Below are 27,184 nucleotides of genomic sequence, written 5' to 3' on the forward strand. Positions count from 1 at the left end.
CTTCAAGCCTTTAAGACCCCAGACGCTATATCTTTTGATAGCCAGACACCATTAGCTCTCTTCACATTTGCTTATGCACATGCTTGTCTTCAGTGATTGTGTCAGTAAAGCAGGCACCCACTAATATGATTTTTAGTTCTTTGATGCCTGATAACTGGTACCTTCTACACCTCGTGGTCAGATAGGCTGGTGTGCTTCTTCCATGTGGGGGTTTGATGCTTCTCAGCTAGATGGCTGCTTGTTTGTCTTCAAACCTTTAAGACCCCAGATGCTATATCTTTTGATAGATGGGCACCATCAGCTTCTTCACCACATTTGCTTATGTTCACATTTTTCTTCAGCAATCGTGTCGGGAAGGTGTGCATCCTGGAATGCCAGTTTAATAGAACAACGTGTTCTTGCATTGAGTAAATGCTTGAGTGGAGGCCCAATAAGACTGGTCTCTCTCAATAATAGGTCCAAAGCACATAAGATTAAGTCTGGCCATCCCTGCCTTCAAGGAACATTCCGGATGTATTTCTTCCAAGACGAATTTGTTTGTTCTTTTGACAGTCCATGGTGCTTTTAATGGTCTTTGCTAGTCCCATAATTCAAATGCATTAACCCTTCTGTGGCTTCCCTTATTCAATGGCCAATTTACCCATGCATATGAGGCGATTGAAAATACCATGGCTTGAGCTAGGTGCACCTTAGTCTTTAAAACATCACTTTGCTTTTCAAATTTTAAAGAAATCTTATGCAACAGATTTGCCCAATGCGATACATCATCTGATCTCTTGACTGCTGTTTCTGTAAGCATTGATTGTGAATCTAAGCGAGATGAATCCTTGATAACTTCAATATTTTCTCTGTTTATCATGATTTTACCTATTGGCCCAGTTGCGACAAATTTTGTTTTATTTACATTGAATTGTAATCCACATTGAAATCTACAATCCTTGGTCTTCATCAGCAAGTGCTTCAAGTCTTCCTCATTTTCAGGAAGCAAGGTTGTATCATCTGCATATTGTAGGTTGTTAATTAAGGCTTCCTCCAAACCTGATGCCACATTCTTCTTCATATAATCCAGCTTCTCTGATTTGCTCAGCATACAGACCGAATAACCGTGATGCACACGTTTCTTGATTTTAAACATAAAGTATTCCCCTGCTCTAGTTGCACAATCGCCTCATGATCCACATACAGGTTCTGCATGAGCAGATTTAAGAGTTCTGAAATTCTCATTTTCTCAAGATTATAGTTTACTGTGACACATACAATGGAATGCCTTTGCATGGTTTTGTGTAGATTTTAGGGATTAACCCCATTCTCATGATTTCATCGTCAACCCCACACTCATAGGCTTTCTTTTTGCGCTTTTGATGCACGTGTCTGAGTTTAGTAGGTCCAGTCACCTATTCTGTCTTCTACTGTGTGTGCTTCGTTAGTTGTATTTGATAATGTGTTTATGGCCTGTAGTTTGTCCTTGAGGGAATTTAAGTTTGTCCCTGTTTTTTCAATTGATGACTTCATAATTTTACCTTTAGGGACTTACATGTAGGCCTTTGGCCCATCTTAAGTTCCTTTTTGCAAATGCGTTGAGGTACTCATTTTTCTGCAGATGGAAATCCCGTTCTGTCAGCACCACTTGTTGAAGAGGTTACCTTTTCCCTAGTTAATGATTTTTAACCCTTTTTCCAAGATCAGTTGTCATGAAGTGGATGAATTTATCTCTGTGTTCATACCAAAAGGAACAGACTTTGGAGATAGCCAAGGACAAGTGAGGAAGGGTTAAAGTGATGACTAGACAGGGCATGAGGGTTAACCTTTGTGTAATAGATGATAGTAACTCACGAGAGAGAGATGGGCAATCAAGGAACAGATGAAGGGTCAACTTTTGGCAGGCACTGATTGGTAATTTAAACTGTTGAATACAAAGGTGAATACAAACTCTCTGGTTATTTACAACAAAATGAGAAGAAAAAAATCAAAGTGGATGTCATAAAAAATCTGAAACTTGCTCTTAAACGTAGTGTAGCTAAAGCAAATAGAAGAAACATTGATGATGTAAGATATGAAAATAAAAATAATTTATAATTTATCAAGGGTTGATGAGGGTGGGAGGGAGGGAAAAAAAAGAGGAACCGATACCAAGGGCTCAAGTAGAAAGGTTTTGAAAAGGATGATGGCAACATATGTACAAATGTGCTTGATACAATTGATATATGAATTGTTATGTGAGATGTAAGCGCTCCCAATAAAATGATTTATTAATAATAATAAATGAAGCAAAAGAGATGAACAGAAAATTTCAAAAGACAGCTCAAGAAGACAAGATAGAATATTAAAATGAAATGTATAAAATCTGGAGTTAGAAAGCCAAAAAAAGAAGATCACACTCAATATACCTCAAGTTGAAAGAGCAGAAGAAAAAAATTCAAGCCTTGAGTTATAATACTGAAGGATTCTATGGCAAAATATTGAACAATGTAGGAAGAATCAAAGAAGATGGAGGGAATACATAGAGTTACCGACCATCCAGAGGAGCATGTAACCAAGACTCAATGGCACTGAAAGAAGTCTAAGCTGCAGTGAAGGCCTTAGTGCAAAGTCAGGCTCTATAAACTGATGGAAATGTTTCAACAAGCTGATGAAGTACTGGAAACACTAGCTTGTCTATGTCAAGAGACTTGGAAAACAGCGAGCTGTCTCACCAACTGGAAGAGCACCATATGTGTACTCATTTTAAAGAAAGGGGACATGACAGAATGGGAAAATTATCAAACAATATCATTCATGTCATATGTAAGTAAAATTTTGCTGAAGAAAACTCAAAAGGAGTTACAGCAGTACATAGATAAGAAGCTGTTAGAAAGTCAAGCCAGAGTGAGAGGAGGACATGGCACGAGGGAAGCCATTGCTTACAACAGATACCTTCTAGCTGGAAGCAGAGACTATCAGAAGGATGTTTACTCGTGTTTTATTGACTATATAAAGGCACTTGACTACATAGATAATAAAAACTATAGCTATCAATTCATTTGGAAACTGCATAAACTAAGAGGCCGTGGTTCAAATAGAGTAAGGGAATACTGTGTATTTTAAAATCAGGAAAGGTGTGCATCAGAATTTACCATACTATTTCATCTGTATGCTGAGCAAATAAATGAGAAATTGGACTACCTGAAGAAGAATGCAGTATGAGGAATGGAGCACATCTGTTAACAACCTGCAAAAAGCAGACTATTCTACCTTGCTTGCTGTAAGTGAGGAGAACTTGAAGATGAAGATCAAGGATTGCTGATGAAGATCAAGGATTGCAGCCTTCAGTATGGATTACAACTCAATGTAAAGAAAACCCCAAGTCTCACAACTGGACCATGTCATGAAATGTGGAGAAAACTGAAATTGTCAAGAAGTTGATTTTCCTTGAATTCACAATCAATGCTCCTGGAAGCAGCAGTCAAGAATTCAAATGACGTATTGCATTGGACAAACTGGCTGCACTACACCTCTTAAAAATGTTGAAAAGCAAAGGTGTCACTTTGAAAACTAAGGTGTGTGTAAAAGTTGGACAATGAATAAGGAAGACCAAAGAAAAGTCGATGCATTGAATTATGATGCTGGCAAAGAATATCAGAAGTACCATGGACTGCCTGAAGAACAAACAAATCTGTCTTAGAAGTACAGCCGGAATGTTCCATAGAAGTGAGGGTGGTGAGACTTTGTCTAAAGGACTTCGGACATGTCATCGTGAGGGAGAGATCAACCCCCAGAAAAGGACATCGCGCTTGGTAGAGTAGATGATCAGTAAAAAAGAGGAGCCGATCCCAAGAGTTCAAAAGAAAGTAAACGTCTAGAAAAGAATGATGGTAATATATGTACAAATATGTCTGATACAATTGATCTATGGATTGTAACAGGAGTTGTAAGAGCCCCCTAAAATTGATCTAAGAAAAATAAATCTAAACATACCCCAGGTTCTGTGCAAGCAAAAAAAAAAAGTAGTTGATCAGTGAAAAAGAGAAAGACCTTCCACAACATGGGTTGACACAGTGGCTCTGTAAAGCCAGATTGCCTCCGTGACTGGTTTCATGTTTCCTAGCAGTGCAAAGCAGGACATACCCTGAGACTGAGGCTAGCCAACCCACGGAGGGGAGGACACGATGAGCCCAACCGCCGAGGGGAGGACAGCACGGATAGGGATAGCGTGGGGAACTACACAAAGGACCAGACTGCCAACCTACCTCAAATGAGCCAATTAGTGGATTGACAGGAAGGGGGCTGGGAATGCCCATAAGGTATACCTTGTAAATAAATACTTCGGAATTTCTTTTGTTCAACTTTCTAGCCCAAGACTGCACATAGTTAAGCACCTGAGGACTAGAGCCCTGGCTTAAGCTAGCATAATAAAAGCCTCTTTGTTATAGCAGCTTTGTGTTTGATCTCCTTCCATTGAAGGGGAAATCGCTCTGTCCCTAACAGCTCCACCAATCAACTGGCACATAACAAAGACTGTGAGGATGGCACAGGACTGGGCGGTGTTTTCTTCTTTTGTGCACAGGGTTGCTATGAGTCCGAACCCACCCAATGGCATCTAACAACAACATATGGAGAAGACCCCCAAGAATCCAAAGGTCAATGACAAAATCCACAGTTGGATTTTTATACGTCAGCAGTGAGCACTGTGAAGAGGAAAGTAAGGAAAAAACCCATGTTAGAAGCACCTAAATGTCCAGGAATATAAAACTAGAGAGTGAAAGACGTGTACACTGTAAAACATTCCTGAAAGAAACTGATGAAAATCTAAATAAATCATGGTGCATTGGTGTTTCAGTGGGCGGATTCTCACCTTTCATGTGGGAGACTGGGTCAAAATGAGAAGCAATGAAACAACCCCAGACAAGACCTGTATGTTATGGAAGTTTGCATGCTTCTCTAGTTTCTGTAGTGCTTTTTGACTAAGATTCTCTAGAAAGGCAGGTCTGATGATCTACTTCTGGAAATGATTTGAGGTGAATCACAATGGCCCTATCTGCAACCAATCATGGGGATGACACAGGACTGGATGGTCAGTGCTTCTTCCGATGTGAGTCAACTCAATAGCAGTGGGTTTGGAACAAGGAAAAGGTGCCCTAGGGGCACAGTGGGTGGTGCAGTGGATTCCTGACTGCAAGATCAGCATTTCAGATGCAACAGTCACTCTGCAGGAGAAAGATGAGACTGTGCCTGTAAAATTTCACAGTCTTGGAACCCCAAAGGGTAGTTCTACTCAGTCCTATATGGTGAGGATAAGCCAGAACTAAACTCAACAACACAGGAGTTTTAGAGTCCTTCTACAAGAAATTACCACAAACAACAGATGCTTATTGTCTTATAGTTCTGAAGTCTACAATTCTGAAATTAGTCTTGTCAGCTGCTGTAGACTTGATTACAGCTCACAGCCAACCCCATGTGGTACCAAGGAGACCTGCTCTGTAGGATATTCTCAGCTATGATCATAATGGAAGCAGATTACCAGGTCTTTTCTTCCACGCACCACTGGGTGGGTTAGAGTCACCCACCTTTCATTGAAGAGCAGAGGGCAAACAATTGGCATCACCGAAACCCAAACCAAATCCATCACTACTGTGTTGATACGGACCCAAAGCAACCTATAGGACAGAGAAGAACTACTCCCCGAGGCTTCCAAGGCTGTCATCTGTATAGAAACAAACCAACACTTTCCTTCTGCCTGCTCAGTGGCTGGTAGGCTTGAACTAGCACTCTTTCAGCGAGCAGCTGTGTTGTGCGACCTCACAATGGCACCTTGGCACCCACCACCCAGTGACCTTGAAATGAATCTCATGGGGTCGAATCCAGCTGTTGACAGAGCTGTGCTTTTTCCAGAGGCTCTAGGGGAGGATCTGTTACCTTGCTTTCTCAGCACGTAGGCCTGTATTTCTTATATACTTTTTCACTTGGAGGTGGTTGGGGTTTTCTTCATCTTCAAAGCCAGGCCCATAGCATCTGCTTTCTTTGACTGCTTCTGCTTCTGTCTCAAATGTCATTCTGCCTTTCTTATAAAAGGATCCTTGCAATTCCATTGGGCTCACTCAGATAATTCCGGATATTTCCCCATCTCAAGATCCTTAGCTTAATCACATCTGTGTAGACACTTTCCCACATAAAGTAATAGTCACAGGTTCCAGGGATTAGAACATATGTGTCTTTAGAAGCCAATGAACATGTGTCTCTTCACACCCCACTATCTCCTCAACAACATCCTGCACCCTCTAAACTTGAGCTACATTGCTCTCCCTGCGTCCCTTGAACACACCATACCTCCTTCACCACATTGCTAGGTGCCGCTGAGGTCTTCCAACTCTTAGCAACCCTGTGTACAACAAAACAAAACACTGCCCCTTCCTCACAAGTGCTATGTTTGATTCCATTGTTGCAGACACTTCACATATGCCGGGAAACAAAAGAATTTGAATTTGAATTCCCCGGGGTAACGTGGAGGAGAGAGCAGAACCAGGTAGGAGCCGTGTTGGTTAATGTGCTCTGGGAGAGATGCCTTGGCTGATAGGGATGAGGTGAACTGACTTGAGGCTATCCTCGGTTTCCCATGAAATCCTCCTTCAGTCTGATTGCTCCCCAGGACTTCTGTGCAAGTGTGCAACAGCTGGATTCTGGCCCAAGAGGCTGTGAAGTGAAGAGGGGCAAGAGGGGAAACAACAGGTACGGCAGGCCTGGAAGAAGTGGCCTGGCAGAGTCTATGAGGTAAGAGGACCCAAAATCACTTATCTTGGTCCTCTGACTTTACCCCAAAGGTAGTGTTCTGACAATCCAAACTACCCACCAACTAGCTGCAGAGGGGAACTTGGTAGGGGGAGATTATTCATTCTGGGCTGCCGAGGACGATACGCCCAAATGGTGACTTACAGCTGTAGACAGTCGTGAAGCCAGTGTCATTTCCAGGTTCCCCTTCAGGCCCACCAGGGGCGGCACCAGTGTCATGAGCTCTTTCACCTCCACAAACACAGGCCAGTACTGGTGAGAAAGAACAAGGAGATAAAGCCACATGCAGATAATGGCACATCTCTGGACATTCCTTAAGAGTTTCTTCTCGTTCCCTAAAAATGAAGAAGTAAGACGAAGGAGTTTCTTAAATGGTTGCAAACTAACAACAAAATAATGATAAAGCTGTCAACCAAGTGGTACCTCCCTGACACCTCCTTGTGGATGTAGCATTTTGTATTAGAGCAAAATAAAACAGAGATAATTCTTTCCTGCTTGCTGGGACTCTGGATATGCCTCTAAGGGTGGCCCCTGCTATGCTTCCACTGACCTTGGATCTACATAACTCTGCAACCACTGGCTTGTGATCTCAGCTTCATTCACCTGCAGCTCCAGGAGTCTGAAGAGGGCCCTGTCTGGCATTGGACGGATGGACTTGAGGTGAACTGGGCTGGGGTGTCCTACTGATGTAAAGTTGTTCCTTAATATAAAGTTTTTCTTTTACATGTCACTGGTTTGTTTCTCTAGACCCAGCTTAATACAGTAGCGGAATGGACCCACAATATGCTATTTATAAGAGACATACCTTACATACAAGGCAAGAATATCCTAAGAATAGAAAATAATGTATCAAGTTCATGTCAATCAAAGGAGAAGTGGCAATACTGATTTCTGATAAAATCGACTTTAAGGCAAAATCCCAGTAGTAGAGGTAAAGGAGGGCATTATTAATCAGTGTCAATTGAACAAGAAGACATAACCATAATTAACATTTATGCATTCAATAAAAAGCCAAAATACATGAATAAAATTCTTAAATAGTTTAAGAGAAAAATCGATAGCTCTACACTAATACTAAGAGACTCTAACACACCACTTTCAATGAAAGATAGAACAACTTGAAAGCAGCTCAGTAAAGACAGACTGAACACAATCAACCAATTAGACCTTGTAGACACATATCGAAAAATCGTCCCCACAACCCAATATATATTCTTCCCCAGTGAACACAGAACATCTCCAGAATAGACCGTATGTTAAGCCACAAAACTGGATAATACAAAGCATCTTTTTAGATTACAATGTTATAAAATTATAAACCAACAAGGGCAAAAACAAATTCATGAAAACTGAATAACTTGCTTAACAACTATTGTGTAAAAAAAGAAATTTAAAAGGGAAATTAAAAAGTTCTTTGAGTCAAACGAGAACAAAAATACAATATACGAAACCTTTATGATAGCACAAAAGCAGTACTCAGAGGGCAATTTATAGCAATAAATACACACATCAAAACAGACCAAAGACTTCTCTTTCTGTGCTCAGAGCAGCCATGTCTTGTGGCCCTAGGAAGCATATTAAGTGCTTAGCTATCCCAAAGCATTAGCTGCTGGACAAACTGACTGGTATGCTTGCTTCTTATCTGCTCACTGGACCCCACATGCTGAGAGAATGTCCCCCACTGATCATTTTCTTAATAAACAGACTTAAGTGTGCTCTGACAGGAGAAAAAGTTAAAAAAAAAAAATCATGCAGTGGTCCATTAAGATTGATGACAAGGTCTGAATTGATAGAGCCTATTGCTAGTTTTATGGGTGTCGTTAACATTGGCAAGACCAGAGAGAATTTCCACCTGATCTATTACACCAAGGATCACTTTGCTGTTCATTGTATCACCGAAGAGGTGAAGTGCAAGTTGTGCAAAGTAAGAAAGACCTTTGTAGGCACAAATGGAATCCCTCATCTGGTGACCTATTATGTTTGTATCATCCGCTATCCTGATCCCCTCATCAAGGTGGATAACACAATTCAGATTGATTTGTAGACTGAAAATATTACTAATTTCACCAAGTCCAACACTGGTAAGGTGACTGCAGGTGCGACCTTGGGAAGCACTGGTGTGATCACTAGTAGAGAGAGACATCCTGACTCTTTTGATGTGGTTCAGGTGAAAGATGCCTTTCTAACATTTTCATGATTGGCAAAGGTAACAAACCATGGGTTCCTCTTCTCTGAGGAAAAAGTATCCATCTCAGCATTGGTGAAGTGCAAGACAAGACACTGGCTGCCAAACAGAGCAGTGGGTGAAATGAGTTCTAGGTAGCGTGGATGAAGAAATCTTTAAGACAATAAAGCATACTTTTTTTTAAAAAATTAAAGAACTGAAATGTACACCTGAAACCAACATCTCCAACAATGAGAAAACGAGCAGCAAAAGATGCCTATGGCCACCCGAAGAAAAGAAATCATAAAGGTCAGCAGAAATAAAGGGAACAAAAACCAGCAAAGCAATAGACTCCACAAGACAAGATGTTGGTTCATTGGATGGATTAGCAAAATGGACAAACCACTGTAAACCTAACAGAAAGAAAGAATGAGAAGATGCAAATAACATGAATAAGAAACAAAAGGGAGAGCATCATAACAGAACAACAAAAATTAAAAGTATAATGACAGACCACTATGAAGATCTGTACTCCAACAAACGAGAACACCTAGAAGACATGGCCTATTTCTAGACACACTTTACCTATGTGAACTAACAGAGATTGAAGTAGAATATTCGAGAAGATCCATAACAAAAGAAGAAAACAAACAGATCATTAAAAAAAAAAGTTCTAGTCCAGACAACTTTGCTGGGGAATTCTACCAAACATTCAGAGAACTGACATACTATAAAGATTAACATAAATATGTAGTTATGAGTATTTTATAGTACTTACCTTAGACAACTGATTGAAGAGCAGTCAAAAAAAATTTTTATTTTTTTGGTCTTTTTAGAATATACATTTATTTGCTGACTAGGTTTTCTACTTAGTGCCGCACGTCACTAAGCTGTAAGTTTAAGGAGTGTAAGGAATTTGTCAGTCTTGTCCAACACCTTATCCTAAGTGTCTAGAAAACTGGCTGACACATTAAAAAGCCACCAAAACTTATAATTAAGATGACACAACTGTAAAAATCTATTCGTTAGAATTTGGAATGACGAAGTATGAATCTAGAAAAATTAGAAATCAGCAAAAATGAAATGGACTACATAAAGATTTATATCCTAGGCAATAATGAGCTGAAACCAGCTGGTACTGATCATTTTAAATCAGACAATCCTAAGGTTTACTCTGCTGGGAATGACAAATTCAAGGGAATTTGCATTGCATTGCATTCATTGCCAAAAAGGACATTTCAAGATCTTCAAATACAATGCTGCCTATGATAGAATAACATGCATACAAGGAACATCCAATCAATACAACTATTAGTCAAACTGATGCACAAACCACTAAAGCCAATGATGTGAAAAGTGAAGAATTCTACCATGTCTTCAGTATGAAATTGAAGAAATATGCAATCAGGATGCACTGTTAATTATAGCTGATTGGATTTTGGGAGTTGGAAACTAAAAGGAAGGAACAGTAGTTGGAAAATATGTCATTGGTGATAGAAATGAAGCTGGAGTCCACATGATAGAATTCTGCAAGACCAATGACTTCCTCATGGCAACAACACAAATGATGACTATACACATGAACATCTCCAGATGGAATACACAGAAATCAAACTGCCTACATCTGTGGGAAGAGATGATGGAGAAGCGCAGTATCAGCAGCTAAAATGAGGCCAGGGGCTGATTGTGGAATAGATCATCAATTACTCCTATGTAAGATCAGGCTGAAGAAGAAGAAAATGAGAACAAGTCCACATTAGCCCAAATAGAACCTTGAGTCTATCCCACCTGAACTTCAGAACATCTCAAGAACAGTGTTGAAGAACTTCAAACATAAAGAAAGCAAAAGGTCACTAAAAATGACAAGAACGCAAGAAAGAAAAGATCAAAGTGGATTTCAGAAGACACTGAACATTGCCCTTAATCATAGAGTAGCTAAAGCAAATGAAACAAATTATGAAATATGAGTTGAACAGAACATTTCAAAGGGCAGCTAGTGAAGACAAAGTAAACGTATTATAATGTGCAAATACCTGGGGCTAGAACATTAAAAAGGAAGAAAATGCTCAGCTTATCTTAAGCTGAAAAAAAAACAAAGAAAAAAAGTCATGCCTTGAGAGTTGCATTATTAAAAGATTCTATGTGTAAATTATTGAACGATACAGAAAGCATCAAAAGAAGATAAAGGGAGTACACAGAGTCACTATGTCAAGAAGACCGAATCAACATTCAGCCATTCCAAAAGAGAGCATATGATCAAGAATTGATGCTACTGAAGGAAGAAGACCAAGCTGCTCCAAAGGTACTGGCGAAAGAAAAAGCTCCAAGAATTGACAGAACCCCAACTGATATGTTTCAACGTGCTGATAATGCACTGGAAGCACTCATCCACTGGGGGGTGGGGGTGGGGGGGTGGGTTCAGATGCACAGGTATTCCCTCCCCTGAAGGCAATCAGTTGCCAGACTGCTGTCTCATCCCACCACAGGGGTGGGCCTGCTCCCTGCCTCTGGGGACAATGGACAGGCTCCTGTAGGAGGAGTTTTCACCCTACTGCTAATGGTTCTGATGGAGACCCAGAGACCATCCCCTAGACCACCCCCTCATTGTTGTGTAACCTATAGTGCAGCTCCTCCTTGTGACATATGTCTCTACCTGTAATTAGTGGGCTGGAATGCCCCCAAAAGGTATATAGGCGTGGGTCAGCAATATAGAGCTCTCGGACCTCTCAGACTCTCTCTGGCTCCCCTCTCTTCCCCTTCTCCCTGTTCCCTTGCCCTCCTTCCCTTCCCCCTCTCTCCACGTGGACCACCAAGCTGGGCTGAGGTGAGCAATGCTACCATGTAATGTGTCTGACTGTATTATTGTAATATCTCTCATGCTCTCAATGACTTTAATATAATACTTATATATCTCAACCGTACAATGTGCATTACTGAACCCAGAAGTAGTATTACTGAACCAGTGAGTTCTAGTAGCGGGTGGGGCTGGCACCCCACTCCCCCGTGCCACTTTTAATTTAATACTACAATTCACCTATACCAAGAAATTTGGAAGACTGGAAGAGATCCATATTTGTACTCATTCCGATGAAAGGTGATATTCACATAATGTAGAATTTATTGAACAATATAATTTATATCACATGCAAATAAAATTTCACTGAAGATAATTCAACAACAGTTGCAGCAGTACATTGACAGGAGCTGGAAATTCTGGCTGCATTCAGAAGAGGACATGGAACAAGATGTATTATTGCTAATATCAGCTGGATTTTGACTCAAAACAGGGAATACCAGAAAAATGTTTCCTTATGTTTTACTGATTATACAAAAGCATTCTACTGGGTGGATTATTAATAACTCAGGATAGTATTGAGAAGAATGGGAATTCCAGAACACTTAGTTGTGCTCATGCAGAACCTGCACATGGATCAGGAGGCAGTTGTGCAAACAAAGAAATACTGCTAGGTCTCGAGTCAGGAAAGGTACAAGTCAGGGTTGCACCTCACCCCTCCACCCACTACACACACTTCTCCAATCTGTATACAGAGCAAATAATCCGAGCAGCTGGGCTTCTGAAGAAGAACTTGGCATGAGGATTGGAGGAAAAAACTTTTGCAAAACCTTCAAGACACAGATGACACAAACTTGCTATCAATGTGGAGAAAATGAGGCTTTCTACACCTCTAAAGATTTATAGCCTTGGTAACCGTCATGCGGTAAGTTCAACTCTATCCGATGGGTCACTGTGAGTTAGAAATGACTGTGGCAGTCAGTTTGTTGGGTTTTGGTTGTTTTTTTTTGGTTTTTTTTTTTAAGTGATATTAACAAGACGTCTGGGAAAGACTTGGGGTGGGGAGGCAGTGGCTGGGACTGACCTAATTCAAGTGGTTGGTCTTAGAGGTGCAGAACGACACTATGGTTCATGTCAGACTGATTTTGTCTTCCCGCTCCAAGACTCCTCCCCTCAGGGCTCTAGGACATTGTGGACATGCCGGCTATCACAGGGACTCTGGCCATCTGATAGTTTCACATTGAAGTCCTACTGGCACCTAGGATGTCCATGCCCAAAGCAGGGCACTTCATCTCCTCTGATGTTCTGTCCTGAGACACACTGCCCAGACATAGGACACACTTCACCTTCACAGCCAACAGGTTTTCACCTGTCAACAGGTGCCCTGGTCTCAGCCAGGGGTATCTCACTGCTTTGTGCAGACCCCAGCCTCTCCCAAGCCCCTAGCCATGGCTCTACCAGTTCCCTCTCCCAACCTGAAGTCAGTGAAGTCTCCCTTTCTCTCATCCATGCCAGGCCATGGGCAATCTGTTCTTTGCTGGCTCTGTGTGAGTGTAAACCCACTTCAGGGACTTGGAAACTAGATAAGCCATATTGTGTCCTGCCCCAGTATCTTGACTCATGTGGTCCCCTCTCCCATGAATTTCTTTTCTCAAGACTTTGTTCCAACATCACCTCATCATAAATTCTTTCTGACGCCCTTCCCCAATTGGTCATTCAGTCGCTATCCCTCCTCTGTGCTTCCGTAAACTACACCTGGGACAACATCACCTGAGGCAGAGAGCCCGTGCCTTGGAGGTCGTTCTCCAGGAGGGAGGTGCCTGGGGGCCAGGACCCTGTATCGTTCACAACCTTCTGTCCTTCTCACCCAGTTCTTGGCATGTAGTAGGGATGCAGAAATGCTGCCCGCTGAACAAACAGGTGAGGTGAACTGCGGTGAAAGGATGGAAATGGTGTATGGCGGGATCAATACCAGGCTGGCTTCTAGCAGCAAGTGACCTTGAATCTCCCCCACCGTGCGGAGCTGACCAGAGCTGGCTGAAACAACTAGCAACAAGTGGCCTTGAATCTTCCACACACACCTGCGGAGCTGACCAGAGCTGGCTATGTAACCTGTCAGCAGCTTTGCAAGTTTTTTCCTTTCTTTTACTCACGGCCTGTTTTATTCACTGCCCGTTTGGCTCAGTGTCCGCTTTGCTCTCGACCCTCTGCTCTGCACCCGGCACCGGCAGGGCCCATTTGGCTCAGTGCCTGCTTTGTTCTCACCCACCACTCTGCACTCGACAAGAATACACCCGGAACCATGAAGACACCTTCCTTACATTCCAGAAACCCGGACATACCTGTCCATCTATAAGCACCACCCCTGTAGCCTGCAGTATGACTCCCCCAGCCAGGACATTGTGGACTGTGGGACTTCGCCCAGGCTGGGTTTTTCTCCCAATAAAGCCTGTTTGCTCTAATTTGGCTGATTTGGTTTCTGGCTAGCATACCCACAGCGTGCTCCGCTGTCACCAGTTGAGTAACCAGCACAGAACAGGGTGAAAACACGTTACCAAATGAGAAAGTCCATCTGGGGGCATGGTCTTTACTGGTAAGTTACAAGGCTCCGTTGATAGGCTGGTCATAGTTAATGTCATTTGGCTGAAGCAGACTTATAAAATACACAGAAGGGCCGAGGCTAGCATTGGGAGGTGACAGGTTTTTAGAGACCTGACAAAATGAAACAGTGGCCTGGCACAGTGTTAGTACCTGCCCCTAGGTCCGTGGATTAAGCTCCCTCAGGTAAAAATGAGAAGATTGGGTTTCAGAGCAGTTCATGGCTAGTTGAGTTGATTTTACTGCATTTTACTAGTGCATAAAAGCCCCAGCAACAGTCTCCTTTTCCTTCCCCTCAAATGGCACCACCCTGAGGCCAAGGGACAACCCAAGGCCAGTGCTGGCCTCCTTCTCTAGCCTGAGTTTTCCATGCAGTCCATCCTTATTAAGTCAATGTGAGGCCCTGCTGGCATCCTCATCCTGGTGTTTTCTACTTCACAGCTTGTGAGGCTTCAAAGGCTGAGTGGGTGAAGACCCAGCTTTGTAAAGGCGGCTTCCCCATGCATGCTGTAGGCTAGAACTGGGCCTACCTCCAACACCCTAGTACACTAGGATGACCTTCTCGATGGTATTCCAAGACAAAGATCATGAAAGAAAGCAGTCTGCCTTCAAGCTGAACTTGTTGGTCGATGAGACTCCTAGTGCCGCCTTCATTCAACAACTCTACCCAACTCCACCCCATCTTACTGACCGTGCCCAGTCCTCCTAACCTAGGGCACAAATGACCTTTGGCTGGGCCAATGAAAACACTGAGAGGAAGGAGGAGAGTCTTCTCACACCCTCAAACATGAGCAGCTATGGATGGACGGGGTTTAAGAAGCCAGAAAAGGGTGGAAGTGTTCAAAGCTAGGCTCCGTAGGAGACAGGAGTGATCTGACACACTCAAAGTCCTCCCTTTTGTATCTTTTCCATGGCTCAGCATTCACAGGAAAGTCCCAAGGGAGAGGTGACACTCTTGGAATGGCTCTGCAAACTGAGATAAGCACAAGCTATTATGGGATTATAAAGAGACTTTTTCCCAGCTTTGTCTCCCCCAAAGACATGTCAAACATAGAGGCTATTTGCCAGCATATGGTGGGAGGTCACAGGCTTAGAGACATCCTCCCTGAAGGCAGTCAGTTACCAGACTGCTGTCTGGTCCCACCACAGGTAGGCCACCCCCCTCTCCCTGCTGTTAAGGACAATGGGTTACTTCTCCCTAAAGGCTTATGACCATTAGCTTGGTTCCTGTAGGTGGGGTTTACACTCTACTGATAATGGTTTCTATGGTGGGCCAGAGAACAGGTCAAACCAGCTCAGTGACATCCAAAGTTAGGCTGCCATCCTGAAGCTAGGATCAGCCCATCTTGTCACATTTATACCCCCAATCTTTCCTCTTCCTATTGAGTGTATGCCCCTAGATTGTCCCCCTCTCATTGCTGTATAAGCTATAGTGCAACCCCTTCCTGTGACGAATGTCTTTACCTGTAATTAGTGGGCTTGCACTCACCTCAAAGGTATATAGGCCTAGGTTAGCAATAAAGAGCGCTACTGGGCTCCTCCCTTGGGCCTCTTGTTGATTCCTCTTCTCCTCTCTCATCCTCGCTCCCCTGTTCCCTTTCCCCTTGTCCTCCTTCCCCTCCCTCTAGCTCCACGTGGACCACCAAGCGGACCACCAAGTGGGCACGGAGAATTTAAATCATTCACTCAATGAGTGGCCAACCCAGGACTAAAGTCCTAATTAATTAGTTCAAGTTCATTGTAAGGAAAGCCATTTGACCTCTGGGGCTAACAGGTGAATGCACTGGCTGAATATCAGAGGTCATCAGAGCTCTGGGGCCCTGTGAATTGTAGAAAAGTCAGCACCCATCATATCCTGCATCTGGCACCATCGATCCTGGGGGCCCCAGAGAGGAAGGCAGATTCAAGGTTCTCTCTCACCCCCCTCTGGCCCTCCCCTGGGAATGCCTCACATCCTCCAGACCTGCCCTGCCCTGCCCTGTTTAGTGGTGCCAGGAGGCCCTGGTTCGACACCTACCCGCCTACCAAGACCTCCAGATGCCTTTCAGACCCCAAGTACATACTTGCACTGTATTCATCACCAGGCCAGCTGTCATCATGCCCAGGCCAGAAAGGAGAATGGGCACCACGATTTGGCAAGCAGTAGCGAGCGCCTTCTCAGGAAAGACTCCATAGGGGGACCGGATGAGCTGACAAGTGAAGCCCCTTAGCTTCTTCCCCTGAAAGCAGAGCTCCAGGTGCAGCTGGGTTACCCCCATGGTCAGACTGCTGGCCTCATTCCTAGGAACAGAAATGAAACAGGTTCGAGAGCACCTCCCTAGGAGTCTGAGTCCAGAGGCAGCCTCTGTCTTCTCTTCTCCACATCCACACCAGGACTCTCTTCTTGCGCTATTCCCACAGGGAGAGGAATGCCAGTTAGCTTTGTGGAAGGCTCCCGACCCTCCTTCAGTCAGAGGAAATGGGGAGTGAGGGACAAGGCCCAGTGTGCATCAAAGCCTCCTTTGGAGACTCCCACCAACTCATGCTGTTCACTCCCCGAAGATTAAGTTTCCCTCAGATAGTGTCCCCTTGCTAGCCAGGAACGTCCCCTGTAGGCACGCTGTGAGAAGACTCACTGTGCCTCAGCACTGACCTTGACATTATTCTCCAGCCTTGTAAACCGCCTCAGGCTGGATGGAGGGAGCAAGAAGCCCTGTGGAGCCTGCTCGTGGAAGTTGTCCCACAAGGACGCTCACAGAATCCATCCACACTACGCTCCTGCCCCGGCGGCCTGGGACGCAAAGACCTCCAGCTGGAAAGAATCTATTACTTCAGACCAGGTACAGAGCTCGGTGAGTTCTCCCACAGGCCCCCTGAAGGAGCCTGGTCATCACCTTGACGTGAGTTTTCAGGATCTCATCTCCACAGGAAGGGACTGTGGTCACAGAAGAAACAGCTCCATTCTCTCTGAAGAGCCCACAGACCTGCTTCCAAAGAATCCCTCACTTTCTGCCCCTAAACGGCCCTGACGCCCTGTGTATCACCACTTGAACGAGAGGAGTGCCTGGGACACCACCTGTGATCCCAGAGTTTGACTGCTGGGGGTCAGCTGTGCATTTCACAGGCGCCAGCAACAGGGTGCCCAGGCCTGGAGGCAGGAAGAAGCCATCATCAAGGTCACAGCCAGCAGGGGTCCAAAGCTGAGGGTCCAATTCATACTTGCCACCTGCTCCCTTTGGTATTGACCATCATCACCATCTTAGGCAATATATCTGATTCAGATCACATCTGCATCCTTAGCCTGGAGTTCAAGGTAATCAGTCTAGAGCAGTGGTTCTCAACCTTCCTAATGCCACGACCCTTTAATACATTTCTTCATCTTGTGGGGAACCCCCAACCATAAAATTATTTTCATTGCTACTTCATAACTGTTATTTTGCTACTGTTATGAATTGGGTGATCCTTGTGACAGGGTCATTCGACCCTCCCAGGGGTCGTGGCCCACAGGTTGAGAACCCCTGGTCTAGAGCTCAGTCCTACTGCCCAGCATAAGCTAACTCCCTTCCTCACATACTTCAGCCAACTTCTCCAATAATTGCTATGCAAAACCTCTTACGAACATCTTTGTCAGGCCTTTCATTCATGCATTCTCAGTTAATATATTTGGCTCCTCGTGAGGTCAAGGTCTTAACCTCTGTTGACACTATTTCCACGAAAAGCTGATATTTCTGTTCTTTCCCTCTCATCTGTGACAGCCTGGCCAGTAGAATACAGTGGAAGAGACACTGTCCTAGCCAGTTTTAACATGCAGATCTAAAAAACTTCCTCTTCTTAGGCTATGAGATGCTCACACTTAAAACCTAGTGCCCATTCTATTAGAAAGTCCAACCACACAGAGAAGCCACATGTAGCTATTGCAGCCCATAGTCCCAGATGAGCTCCCATTCTTTTAAATAAACTACCTTGGATTGGATAGAGCCAATGTCAGACCATCTTACCTGTGCACAGAGAAGATTATAAACATTTTTGCTGACTCCTAGCCAGGTGCTCTGGTGGCATAGTGGGTTAGGCCTGGGGCTACTAACTGCAAGGTCAGTGGTTTGAAACCACCAGCCACTCTGCAGGAGAAAGATGGGTCTTTCTACTCTTGCAGCGATTCACTTTTGACTCATAATAACCCTTTAAGACAGAGTAGAATTTCCCTTATGAGTTTCCAAGACTGTAAATCTTTATAGGAGTAGAAAGAGATTTGGCCAAACTGCAGATTCATGATCAGAAAATGTTTGTTTTTTATAAAGCAACATTATAATGGGCTAACGCCCCTCTTCATTTTACTTATTTCAGAAACATCTCACAAATCCTTCTCCAGTTCAGACCCATCCTCTGAGATTTCAGAATATATATTTAATGTCCTGATAGACAGGGACAAGTACCTGATACTAAACTAATCTTTCATGACTGTTTTTTCTAAACCAGCTATCCCACATTTTCTGCTTCAATGAATGGCTGGTCTGAAATCTTAGCCAACAGAGGGACTGCCTCCTCTTTAGGACTTTCCAATTTCCAGGCCAGGGAATAACATTTCCATTCCTAAAAGTCACAAATCAATTTCTGAAACACCTTTAAAAAACATTTTTAAGTAGTTTTAACTTTTTATATTTGAATTAGGTGAAGATATACAGAGCAGATCATTTTTCATGTAACAACTCATATATTTTGTTTCATGTCATACTTTACAATCCCCCAAATGTAACACTACTGATCCCACTTCTTCCGTGTGTTTTATTCCCATTTCTCTTCTTTAACTAAGCCTACTGAACTTTGTCCTTGGGTGAATGCTGCTTGTTTGAATTCAGATGGCTGATTATTAGATAGTGTGGGTACCTCACCCCCTCAATGTGACTGATCCATTAATAGACATGGTTATTTTGTGGCTGACCTTTTTAGACCTGAAGGCTGAGTAGGGATCAGAGTCTCAGGGCTCCACATTCTCTATGTGAATAGAAAGTCTGGTCACTGTTGTGATTCTGAGGTCTAGTCTATGTTTTTCTTTCACTCTGTCCAGGACCTAAAGTGACCCTTTTCAGAGCAGTCGGTAGTAGTAGTCAGGCACCATCTAGATCTTCTGATCTCAGTGTTGTGGAGACGGATGGCGAGCAACAAATCCCTCATGGTGTTTGCTTATGTTTGGTCCATTACGCTAGTGCATTTGCGTATTTCCCATGTGCTTTTCTATTTTCATCACTCTTTGGTGAGTGGAGTACAGAAGGTCAAAGACAGGCGCCTGACTTGAACCATTAAAACTTGTCAGCAGATTTCCTCTAGGGTGTATGCTGGGCCTGATCTTATGCATTTTGGGGTTGTATTGGGTTTTTTTTTGTACATATTGTCCTGGGTATCTCAGGAGTATTGTGTCATTGGGGGTAATCCTCTTAAAATTGTGGGAACTGTTTTTGGGTGTATGAAAATCAGGACTGATGAACCTATAGAGTCAGAAAGTGGAATAAGAGTTGGGGGGGGAGGGCTCAGAGGTGGTGGCGGGGTGAAGGGATGATGTCAAGGGGTCCATATAGAACAGGAATGTTTGGAAACATTGTGGTAGTAAATGCACAATTCTGATGGATGTGATTAAAATATGGAATGATTTTATATATGTGTTAATCCAAATTAAAAATAATTTAAAAAGGAATGAAGTTGGATATCTATGATAGAATTTGGCAAGACTAATAACAACATAAACAGTGACTACTCATGTGGACCTCACCAGATGGAATACATAAGACTCAAATGGACTACATCAATGGGAAGAGACAATGGAGAAGCTCAAATCCTCAGTCGAAACAAGGCCAGAGCTAACTGTGGAACACACCATCAATTACTCATTTGTAAACTGAGTAGCTAAAGCAAATGGAAGAAATGAAGTAAAAGAGCTGAACAGAAAATTTCAAAGAGCAGCTCAAGAAGACAATACAAAGTGTATAATAAAATGTGCAAAGACTCTAAGTAAGAAAGCCAAAAATGAAGAAAACACTCATTATATCTCAAGCTGAAAGAATTGGAAGAAAAAAATTCAAGCTTGAGTTGCCATACTGAAGGATCCCATGGGCAAAATATTGACTGGTGCAGGAATCATGAAAAAAAGATAGGGGCCGGAGAAGTAAAAGATTACAGAGTCACTGTACCAAAAAGAACTGGTCAATGTTCAACCATTTCAGGAGGTAGCACATGATTAAAAAAAAACAACCCAATGATATTGAAGGAAAACGTCCAAGCTGTATTGAAGATATTACCCAAAGATAAGGCTCCAGGAATTGATGGAATATTAATAAAAACATTTAAAGACACCGATGAAGCACTGAGAGCACTCACTATATGTCAAGAAATTTGGAAGACAACTATCTATCCATAACTGACTGGAAAAGATCCATATTTATGTCCATTCCACAAAGTGACAGTAGCACAACAGAATGTAGATGCTATCACATCAACAGAGAGTTGTCAGAAATTTGAGATATAGAAGAGGATATGGAAAAAGGGATACCACTGCAGACATCGGATGAATCTTGGTTGAAAGCAGAGAATCCTAGAAAAATGCTTACTTGTGTTGTGCTTTATTGACTATGCAAAGGCATTCAACTGTGTGAATCATCATAAATGATGGGTAACACTGCAAAGTATGGGAATTTCAGGACACTTCATTGTGCTCCCAAGGAACCTACACATGGAGCAAGAGGCAGTCATTCAAACAGAAAAAGGGAACATTGCATGATTTAAATTTAAGAAAAGTGTGCATCAGGGTTGTCTCCTTTTACCATACTTATTCAATCTACATGCTGAGCAAATAACTGAAAGAAGAATTTAGCATCAGGATTGGAGGAAGGCTTATGAACAACCTGCGGTATGCTGATGACACAACCTGGCTTGCAGAAAGACTCAATGCACTTGCTGATGAAAATCAAAGTTTTCAGTATGAATTGCAACTCAATCTAAAAAAAAAAATAGAAGTAAAATCTCACCACTGGACTTATAGACAACGTGGCTCCATAATCAACAGTCATGGAAGTAGCAGCCAACAAATCAAATGATGCAGTTCATTGGACTACCTGCTGCACAAGACCTCTTTAAATGGTTCAAGAACAGAGACGGCTCCAAATCAGTGAGATGAATGGCTTCAGTTTTCTAGCAAGGGCACAGGGAACACTAACATTCTGTGACAATGAGTGAGTTAAGGCAGAAGATCTGTTGACCTCCACATCAATACCACTCCTTCTGCTTTGTCTACATCTGACCCTCTTCGATCTCAGCCATTGTCAATAGGAAAGATAGGGCTGGCAGTGGCTTACACTAGTCTTGAGTAGTGTTATGGATGGAGCTGTGCTCCTCCCCACCCCAAGGATGTGTCAAATTACTCCATGACTGTATCTCTCACTGCCATTGAGCCAATTCGGACTCATAGTCACCCTATAGTACAGGATAGACCTGCCCTTGTAGGGTTCCAAGATGGTAACTGTTTATGGGAGTACACAGTCACATTTTTCTCCTGCAGAATGACTGGCAGATTCGAACTGCTGACCTTGAGTAAGCAGTCCAATACATAACCGCTACACCACCAGGGCTCAGTATTATGTAAGTATCCTCCATTTGGGGAATTGATGTAATTATCTGTGTTGTAAAGCCTTACCTCTCTGCCTTGGTGGTAATATTAGGTAAGTGTCAGACTGCTAACTGGAGGTCGGCAGTTCAAATTCACCAACTACTCATTGGGACAAAGATGAGGTTGTGTATTTCTGTATATACTTACAGCCTTACAAGGTCTATATAGGGTCACTTTGAATTGGAATCAATTGGAATCAATATGAATTAGGTTATGATACTAATGATGCAAAAATGTTAATGAGGCAGTGTGGGGAGAAGTCAGATCCTTGCTGCCAGACTGCTGTCTCATCCCACAGCAGGGCTGGGCCTACTCCCTGTTGCTGGAGACAATGGATTACCTCTCTCTGGAGCCAAAGGCCATTAGTTTGATTCCTGTGGGCGGAGTTCACACCCAACTGATAATGGTTCCTATGAAGACCCAAAATCAAGTTAAGCTGTTACCAGAAATCTAGGATTCGCCTATCTTGCAGCATGAACACCCCCAATCCCTTCTCCTTCTGTAGTGCATATGTCCCTAGATCACCTCCTCCCATCACTGTAATACCTGTAGCACAACCCTTTCCTGTGACGTATGTCTTCATCTGTAATGTGGGGGCTTGCACGTCCCCAATGTCCCGAGAGAGTATAAAAGCTTGGGGAGCATTAAAGTGCTCTCTCTCTCTCACTCCCTCCACGTGGACCACCAAGCGGGGCTGAGGTGAGCATGCTATCATAATATGTGTCTGACTCCATTTATTTCTATATATCTCTTTTATCTCTCATGCTCTCTATAACCTTACTATAATATTTACTTATTATCGCTGTACAATTGCGCCTACCAAACCCGTAGTGATTGTGCTAGGAGCTGGCTTCTCTGGCAAGGCAGGATAAAATCTACAGGATTAGATTGTACATTGAGTCGATCTCTTTTGAGATATTAAAAAGATTCAGTAAGTGCACAGAAAGGGAAATGGGTCTACCACCAAGCAAGATGAGATAGGAGCACAGCATGTCCTTTGGACCCAGCGTCCCTGAACTGCGAACCATCTAGACCCAGGGGATGATTGATACCTAAGCACATAAAGATCATTATGGACTATCAAGCCCACGGATATTGAAAGGAGGCAACCTTCCCGCTGAGCCCAAAGAGAATGAAAACCTTTCCCTGGAGTTGGTACCTTGAATTTGGACTTCTGGCCCTCTCATATGAGAGAATATATTTTTGCTTGCTAAGCCATCCACTTATGGTATTTCTGTTAGGGGAAAGCTAGATAACTAGGACAGGTAGTACTCCTTTCTAGACAGGACTTCTGAAGAATGTGATGCTGAGAGGAATGGGCTTTAACTGTAGAATAATATGGTGCATTTGTAATTTTTCTGTCTGAGATTCTGATGGGGTCCTGCTTCCTCTCAGAGAGTGGTGATAACATGACATGAGATGACCAAGCAGAGGATGGCACCCCTTAGGAAACAGTGATCAACAGGAGTGGATACTTGATCTCAGAGGAGCAGGCTAAAGTCAATTTTGGTGATTGATATTTACAAAGAGTGAAAACACTCTGCTTTTCTGAGTACTTAGTCTAAAAGTTGATAGTCAAGGACCACTGTCCCCATTAGAGAGAGCAATTGTGGCTGAAAAATGACACAGTGCTGAGAGATAGAGTTAGCATCTTGTTATTATGTAAGTGCCTAGATCAAGCTATGCCTGAAATCCAAACCCTCACATATTTCAATTCTATAAGATATTAAAAAATTGATTTAAAGTTAAACTAGGTTAAGTTACATTTCTGCTATCAGTAACTAGAAGAATGCTGGCCAGTAGAAAACAAAATGTTTTTTTTTGGGGGGGAGGGGTGTGTGTGTTGGATATTTGCCCTTCCTTGTGTCTTTTAAATGAAACCCAGTGTGTAGTTGCCAACTTTATAGGCTGGTCTTGTACAGTTTCCCTACCACCACCATCCCATTTATTCCGTTACCTGGAAATAGTTCAAAAGCACACCAGCCACGGAGAGCCCAAGGCCTGCAAACACGAAGGGTAATGTGACCTCAGCACCAATGGAGAGTGTGGTCTCCCTGCTGGGCTCAGTGCCCAGCTGTTTGGGAGCCACCTGTTGGCTCTCAGGAACCCTCCACCATCCATCTTCTGAAGTTGCAGTGGGTCTTTCTGGACTAGCGATCTGTGGCAGCCCCGACTCCTCTGGCTTGCCAAAGCCCTCTGGCCTCCGATGCCGAGCCCCTGCTCTATCCATCCGAGCACAGTTGAGCTTCTGGCAGCCTTACCCTAGAAGACACAAAGCAACAGGCATTGTAGAAAAATAATTCACGACTCCTAAAGTGTCTATAAGGAGCCCTGGCGGCACAGTGTTTACATGTTGGGCTGCTACTGGCCAGCAGTTCAAAACCACCAGCTGTTTCTTTGGAGAAAGATGAGACTCTCTACTTCCACAAAGACTTAAAATCTTGGAAACCCACAGGGGCTGTGGTAGTTACATAATCTGTTGTCAATTTGAGACTTAAGAGTGAAGGAGGTTAGCCTGTCAATTGGGTCATACCTTGATGAACTCATTTGGAGGCATTAAGGAGATAGATAAATAGCTCACTGGAGGCAGAACACAGATACACTCCCTGAAAGACATGCTTGCTGACAAGACACATGTAGCTACACTAGAGCCCAGGAGCTGAAGGAGCCACATGGAGACCCCTGCCAATGCTAAGATGCCTCTACTGCCACTGAATCCACAAGACTTCCCACCCACTGTCCTGTGATCTTCCTGCATTCGGCGTCATTGCATGTGTTTTGTGAGTCTGAAGAGGACTTATAGATTGGTATTGGACATATGGGCTAATATCAGACTTATGGACTTGATCTGGACTGGACTGGGATGTTTTCTCAATATTCAATTGCTCTTGTATATAAAGCTCTTTCTTATACACATATGCATGTTTATGAATTTGTTTCTCTAGTCTACCCAGACTAACATAGGGGCAGTTCTATAGAGTTGCTATGAGTCAGAATCGACTCAATGGCAGTAAGTAATGAGAGTCAAAGGTCTATGTCTGTTAGGTTTTCTCGGGTTAGAAATACCTCAGTCCTTGGCTTTGCATGAGAAAGAATTCATGTTGAAGCCTGGTTTGTGATCTAAGTGGGTTTTTATAAAGGATAAGAATTTCAGGTTTTACACAGGCACCCTCAGGGCACTTCACACCCACATGTGGAAAGCTGAGACCAGAGGAATCCTGGAAAAGAGGACCATCAGCTGGTCCAATGGTACTGGTTGATCCCATTGGCTGAATTAAACCCACCTGGACTAGATTGGGGCCCACCCAGGTGTACTGCCTACTTAGGTATACCGCCCCAACCTAGCTCGGGGCCTGAATATAAGCATGCTCTCTAGCCTTATGGCTGGCTGGGCTCACCTGATTCTCTGCAGCAACCTCCTATAGGGGCGCCTTGGCATAGAGAGGGACAACTCCCTCTCTGGCTACTTAACATATCCTGTACCTCCTCAGACCCTTATCCAACCAGAGACTGGCATTGTGCTAGCTGATTCATAACCACTAACTCAGCTTCTGCTCTGCACAGCTTCCTGCAGCCTCAATTTATGAGACTGAATACCTATACAGACAAGGACATAAATACACATGTATCAGACGTTAGTCAAAAGGGCACCATAAAGACCTCTGAAAATATCTCCTCTGTAAAAATAAGAAAACTCTTGAAGTGGTCAGAACGAACTATTTCAGAAGTCTGGAAGCTAAGCAATGCCTTGAAGCAGACTGAGAAATATTAATGAAAAAAGCAAAATGACACAAAACAAAACACCTGTTGAATCTTAGCAAGCACATTGAGTTTGGTGGCATTTTAAGTTGCCATCGTCCCATCCCTGGCTCATGAAATTTATAGTGGCCTTGAAAATTAACAGCCTGCAATGGGAGTGAAGTCCAGGAGCCTGGAGGGGCAGCATAGGGCTGGAGCTCTTCGGTGCCTCCACCCTGGAGAACTGCAATTGTTTAATCTGTTGGGTGTTTCACTGGAAGTCTTCTACTACGTTGTTAGTATTTGACCTGGTTTGATGTTTTCATGGTAAAAAACGCGTTTTCTTTGGAGGCTGTGTATTGTAAATTATATTTGAATTCACAGTTGCTTGAGGTAGTGGATAGTAAGGTTTAAAACCACAACCACAACAAAACTAACCAAAAAGGTCAAAATGAAAGGCTGGGCCACAGCTCTGGCTATTTAAAAGGCCACACACAGGTGTAGGGTTGCTTTCACCCAGGACTGAGAACATGCCCATGAGAGACCGGAGAAGGCCCTAAGGTTCTACATCTGGCTGATCTGGAAGCACTTCAAAGGAGCAAGTGAACAAGTGGAGACTAATGCATGTTTGTTCACTGTCTGAACGAGGTTTGAAAGTGTGCCCTAGGGTCTCAGAGTCCCTCAGCAAAACTAAGAGATGGATTGGTGTCATTATGGTGTCCAAGGACCTCATTAATAATTGATTACTAATGAAGACTTTTTTAAGGGTCACAAACAACAAAGGATAGAGACTTTAAAGAATAGGTCTAGAAAAGTCACTAAATTAACATATAACAATGGCAATGACTATGACGGCAACAACTACTACTATAGGTAGAGCACACCATGGTGAGGGGAGATCATATTTCCACAGTTCTACATGATACTATTCAAATGGCCGCTTTTCAACAACAACAAAACATGTGTCATATTTAAAAGCAGGAAATTATGGCCCATAACAGGAGATAAAAATAATCTAATAGAAACTGTCCTTGAGGAAGCCCAGTCATGGACTGACTGGACAAAGACTCCACATTTTAAATATGTCCCACAAACTAAAGGAAATGTGTAGAGTCCTAAAGGAGAGTATGAGAAAAAGTCTCATACAATTACAACAAAGAAATAAAGATTATTTTAAGAGGGCTAAATAAAAATTAGGGAGTTGAAAAGTATAATGATTCCAATGAAAAACTTTACTATAGGAATTCCGTATCTGATTGGAGCGGCGAGAAGGAAGAATCAGTGAACTAGAAGATAACTGAGATGATATACTCTGAGAAACAAAAGAGCAAATAAGAAAGAAGAAAAATGAACAGAGCTCCAGAGATCAGGTAAGTTCACCTATGCAGAAGGAGAGAAAGGCAAAGGGGCAGAGAATAATTTCCAAAAAATAATTTCCCATATTTGATGATATGGATATGTCAAAGAACCTCACAGAGATCCTCGGGGACCCATC

At 43.1% G+C, this 27,184-nt stretch overlaps 1 protein-coding gene across 3 annotated transcripts in view; it reads right to left on the reverse strand.

The window, feature by feature from the left end:
* SLC41A3 (solute carrier family 41 member 3) overlaps positions 1 to 24,209 on the reverse strand; it is a 63,603-nt gene extending 39,394 nt beyond the window's left edge. For 2 of the 3 annotated variants that reach the window (XM_045289890.1, XM_045289889.1), the window contains exons 1-2: positions 23,909 to 24,209; positions 6,907 to 7,014 (exon numbers count right to left, since the gene is read on the reverse strand). In XM_045289890.1, the coding sequence (XP_045145825.1) occupies positions 6,907 to 7,014; positions 23,909 to 24,181 (381 nt within the window). In that variant the 5' untranslated portion in view covers positions 24,182 to 24,209. Of the gene's footprint in view, positions 1 to 6,906; positions 7,015 to 16,381; positions 16,599 to 23,908 lie in introns of all 3 variants that reach the window. The other variant, XM_004702309.2, reaches the window with a different exon arrangement.
* Between the last annotated feature and the right edge of the window lie 2,975 nt (positions 24,210 to 27,184).

The sequence above is a fragment of the Echinops telfairi genome, unplaced genomic scaffold, assembly GCF_000313985.2.
Source record: "Echinops telfairi isolate 266 unplaced genomic scaffold, ASM31398v2 ScPeMD7_31;HRSCAF=116, whole genome shotgun sequence".
In the NCBI taxonomy this organism is placed as follows: Eukaryota; Metazoa; Chordata; class Mammalia; order Afrosoricida; family Tenrecidae; genus Echinops; species Echinops telfairi.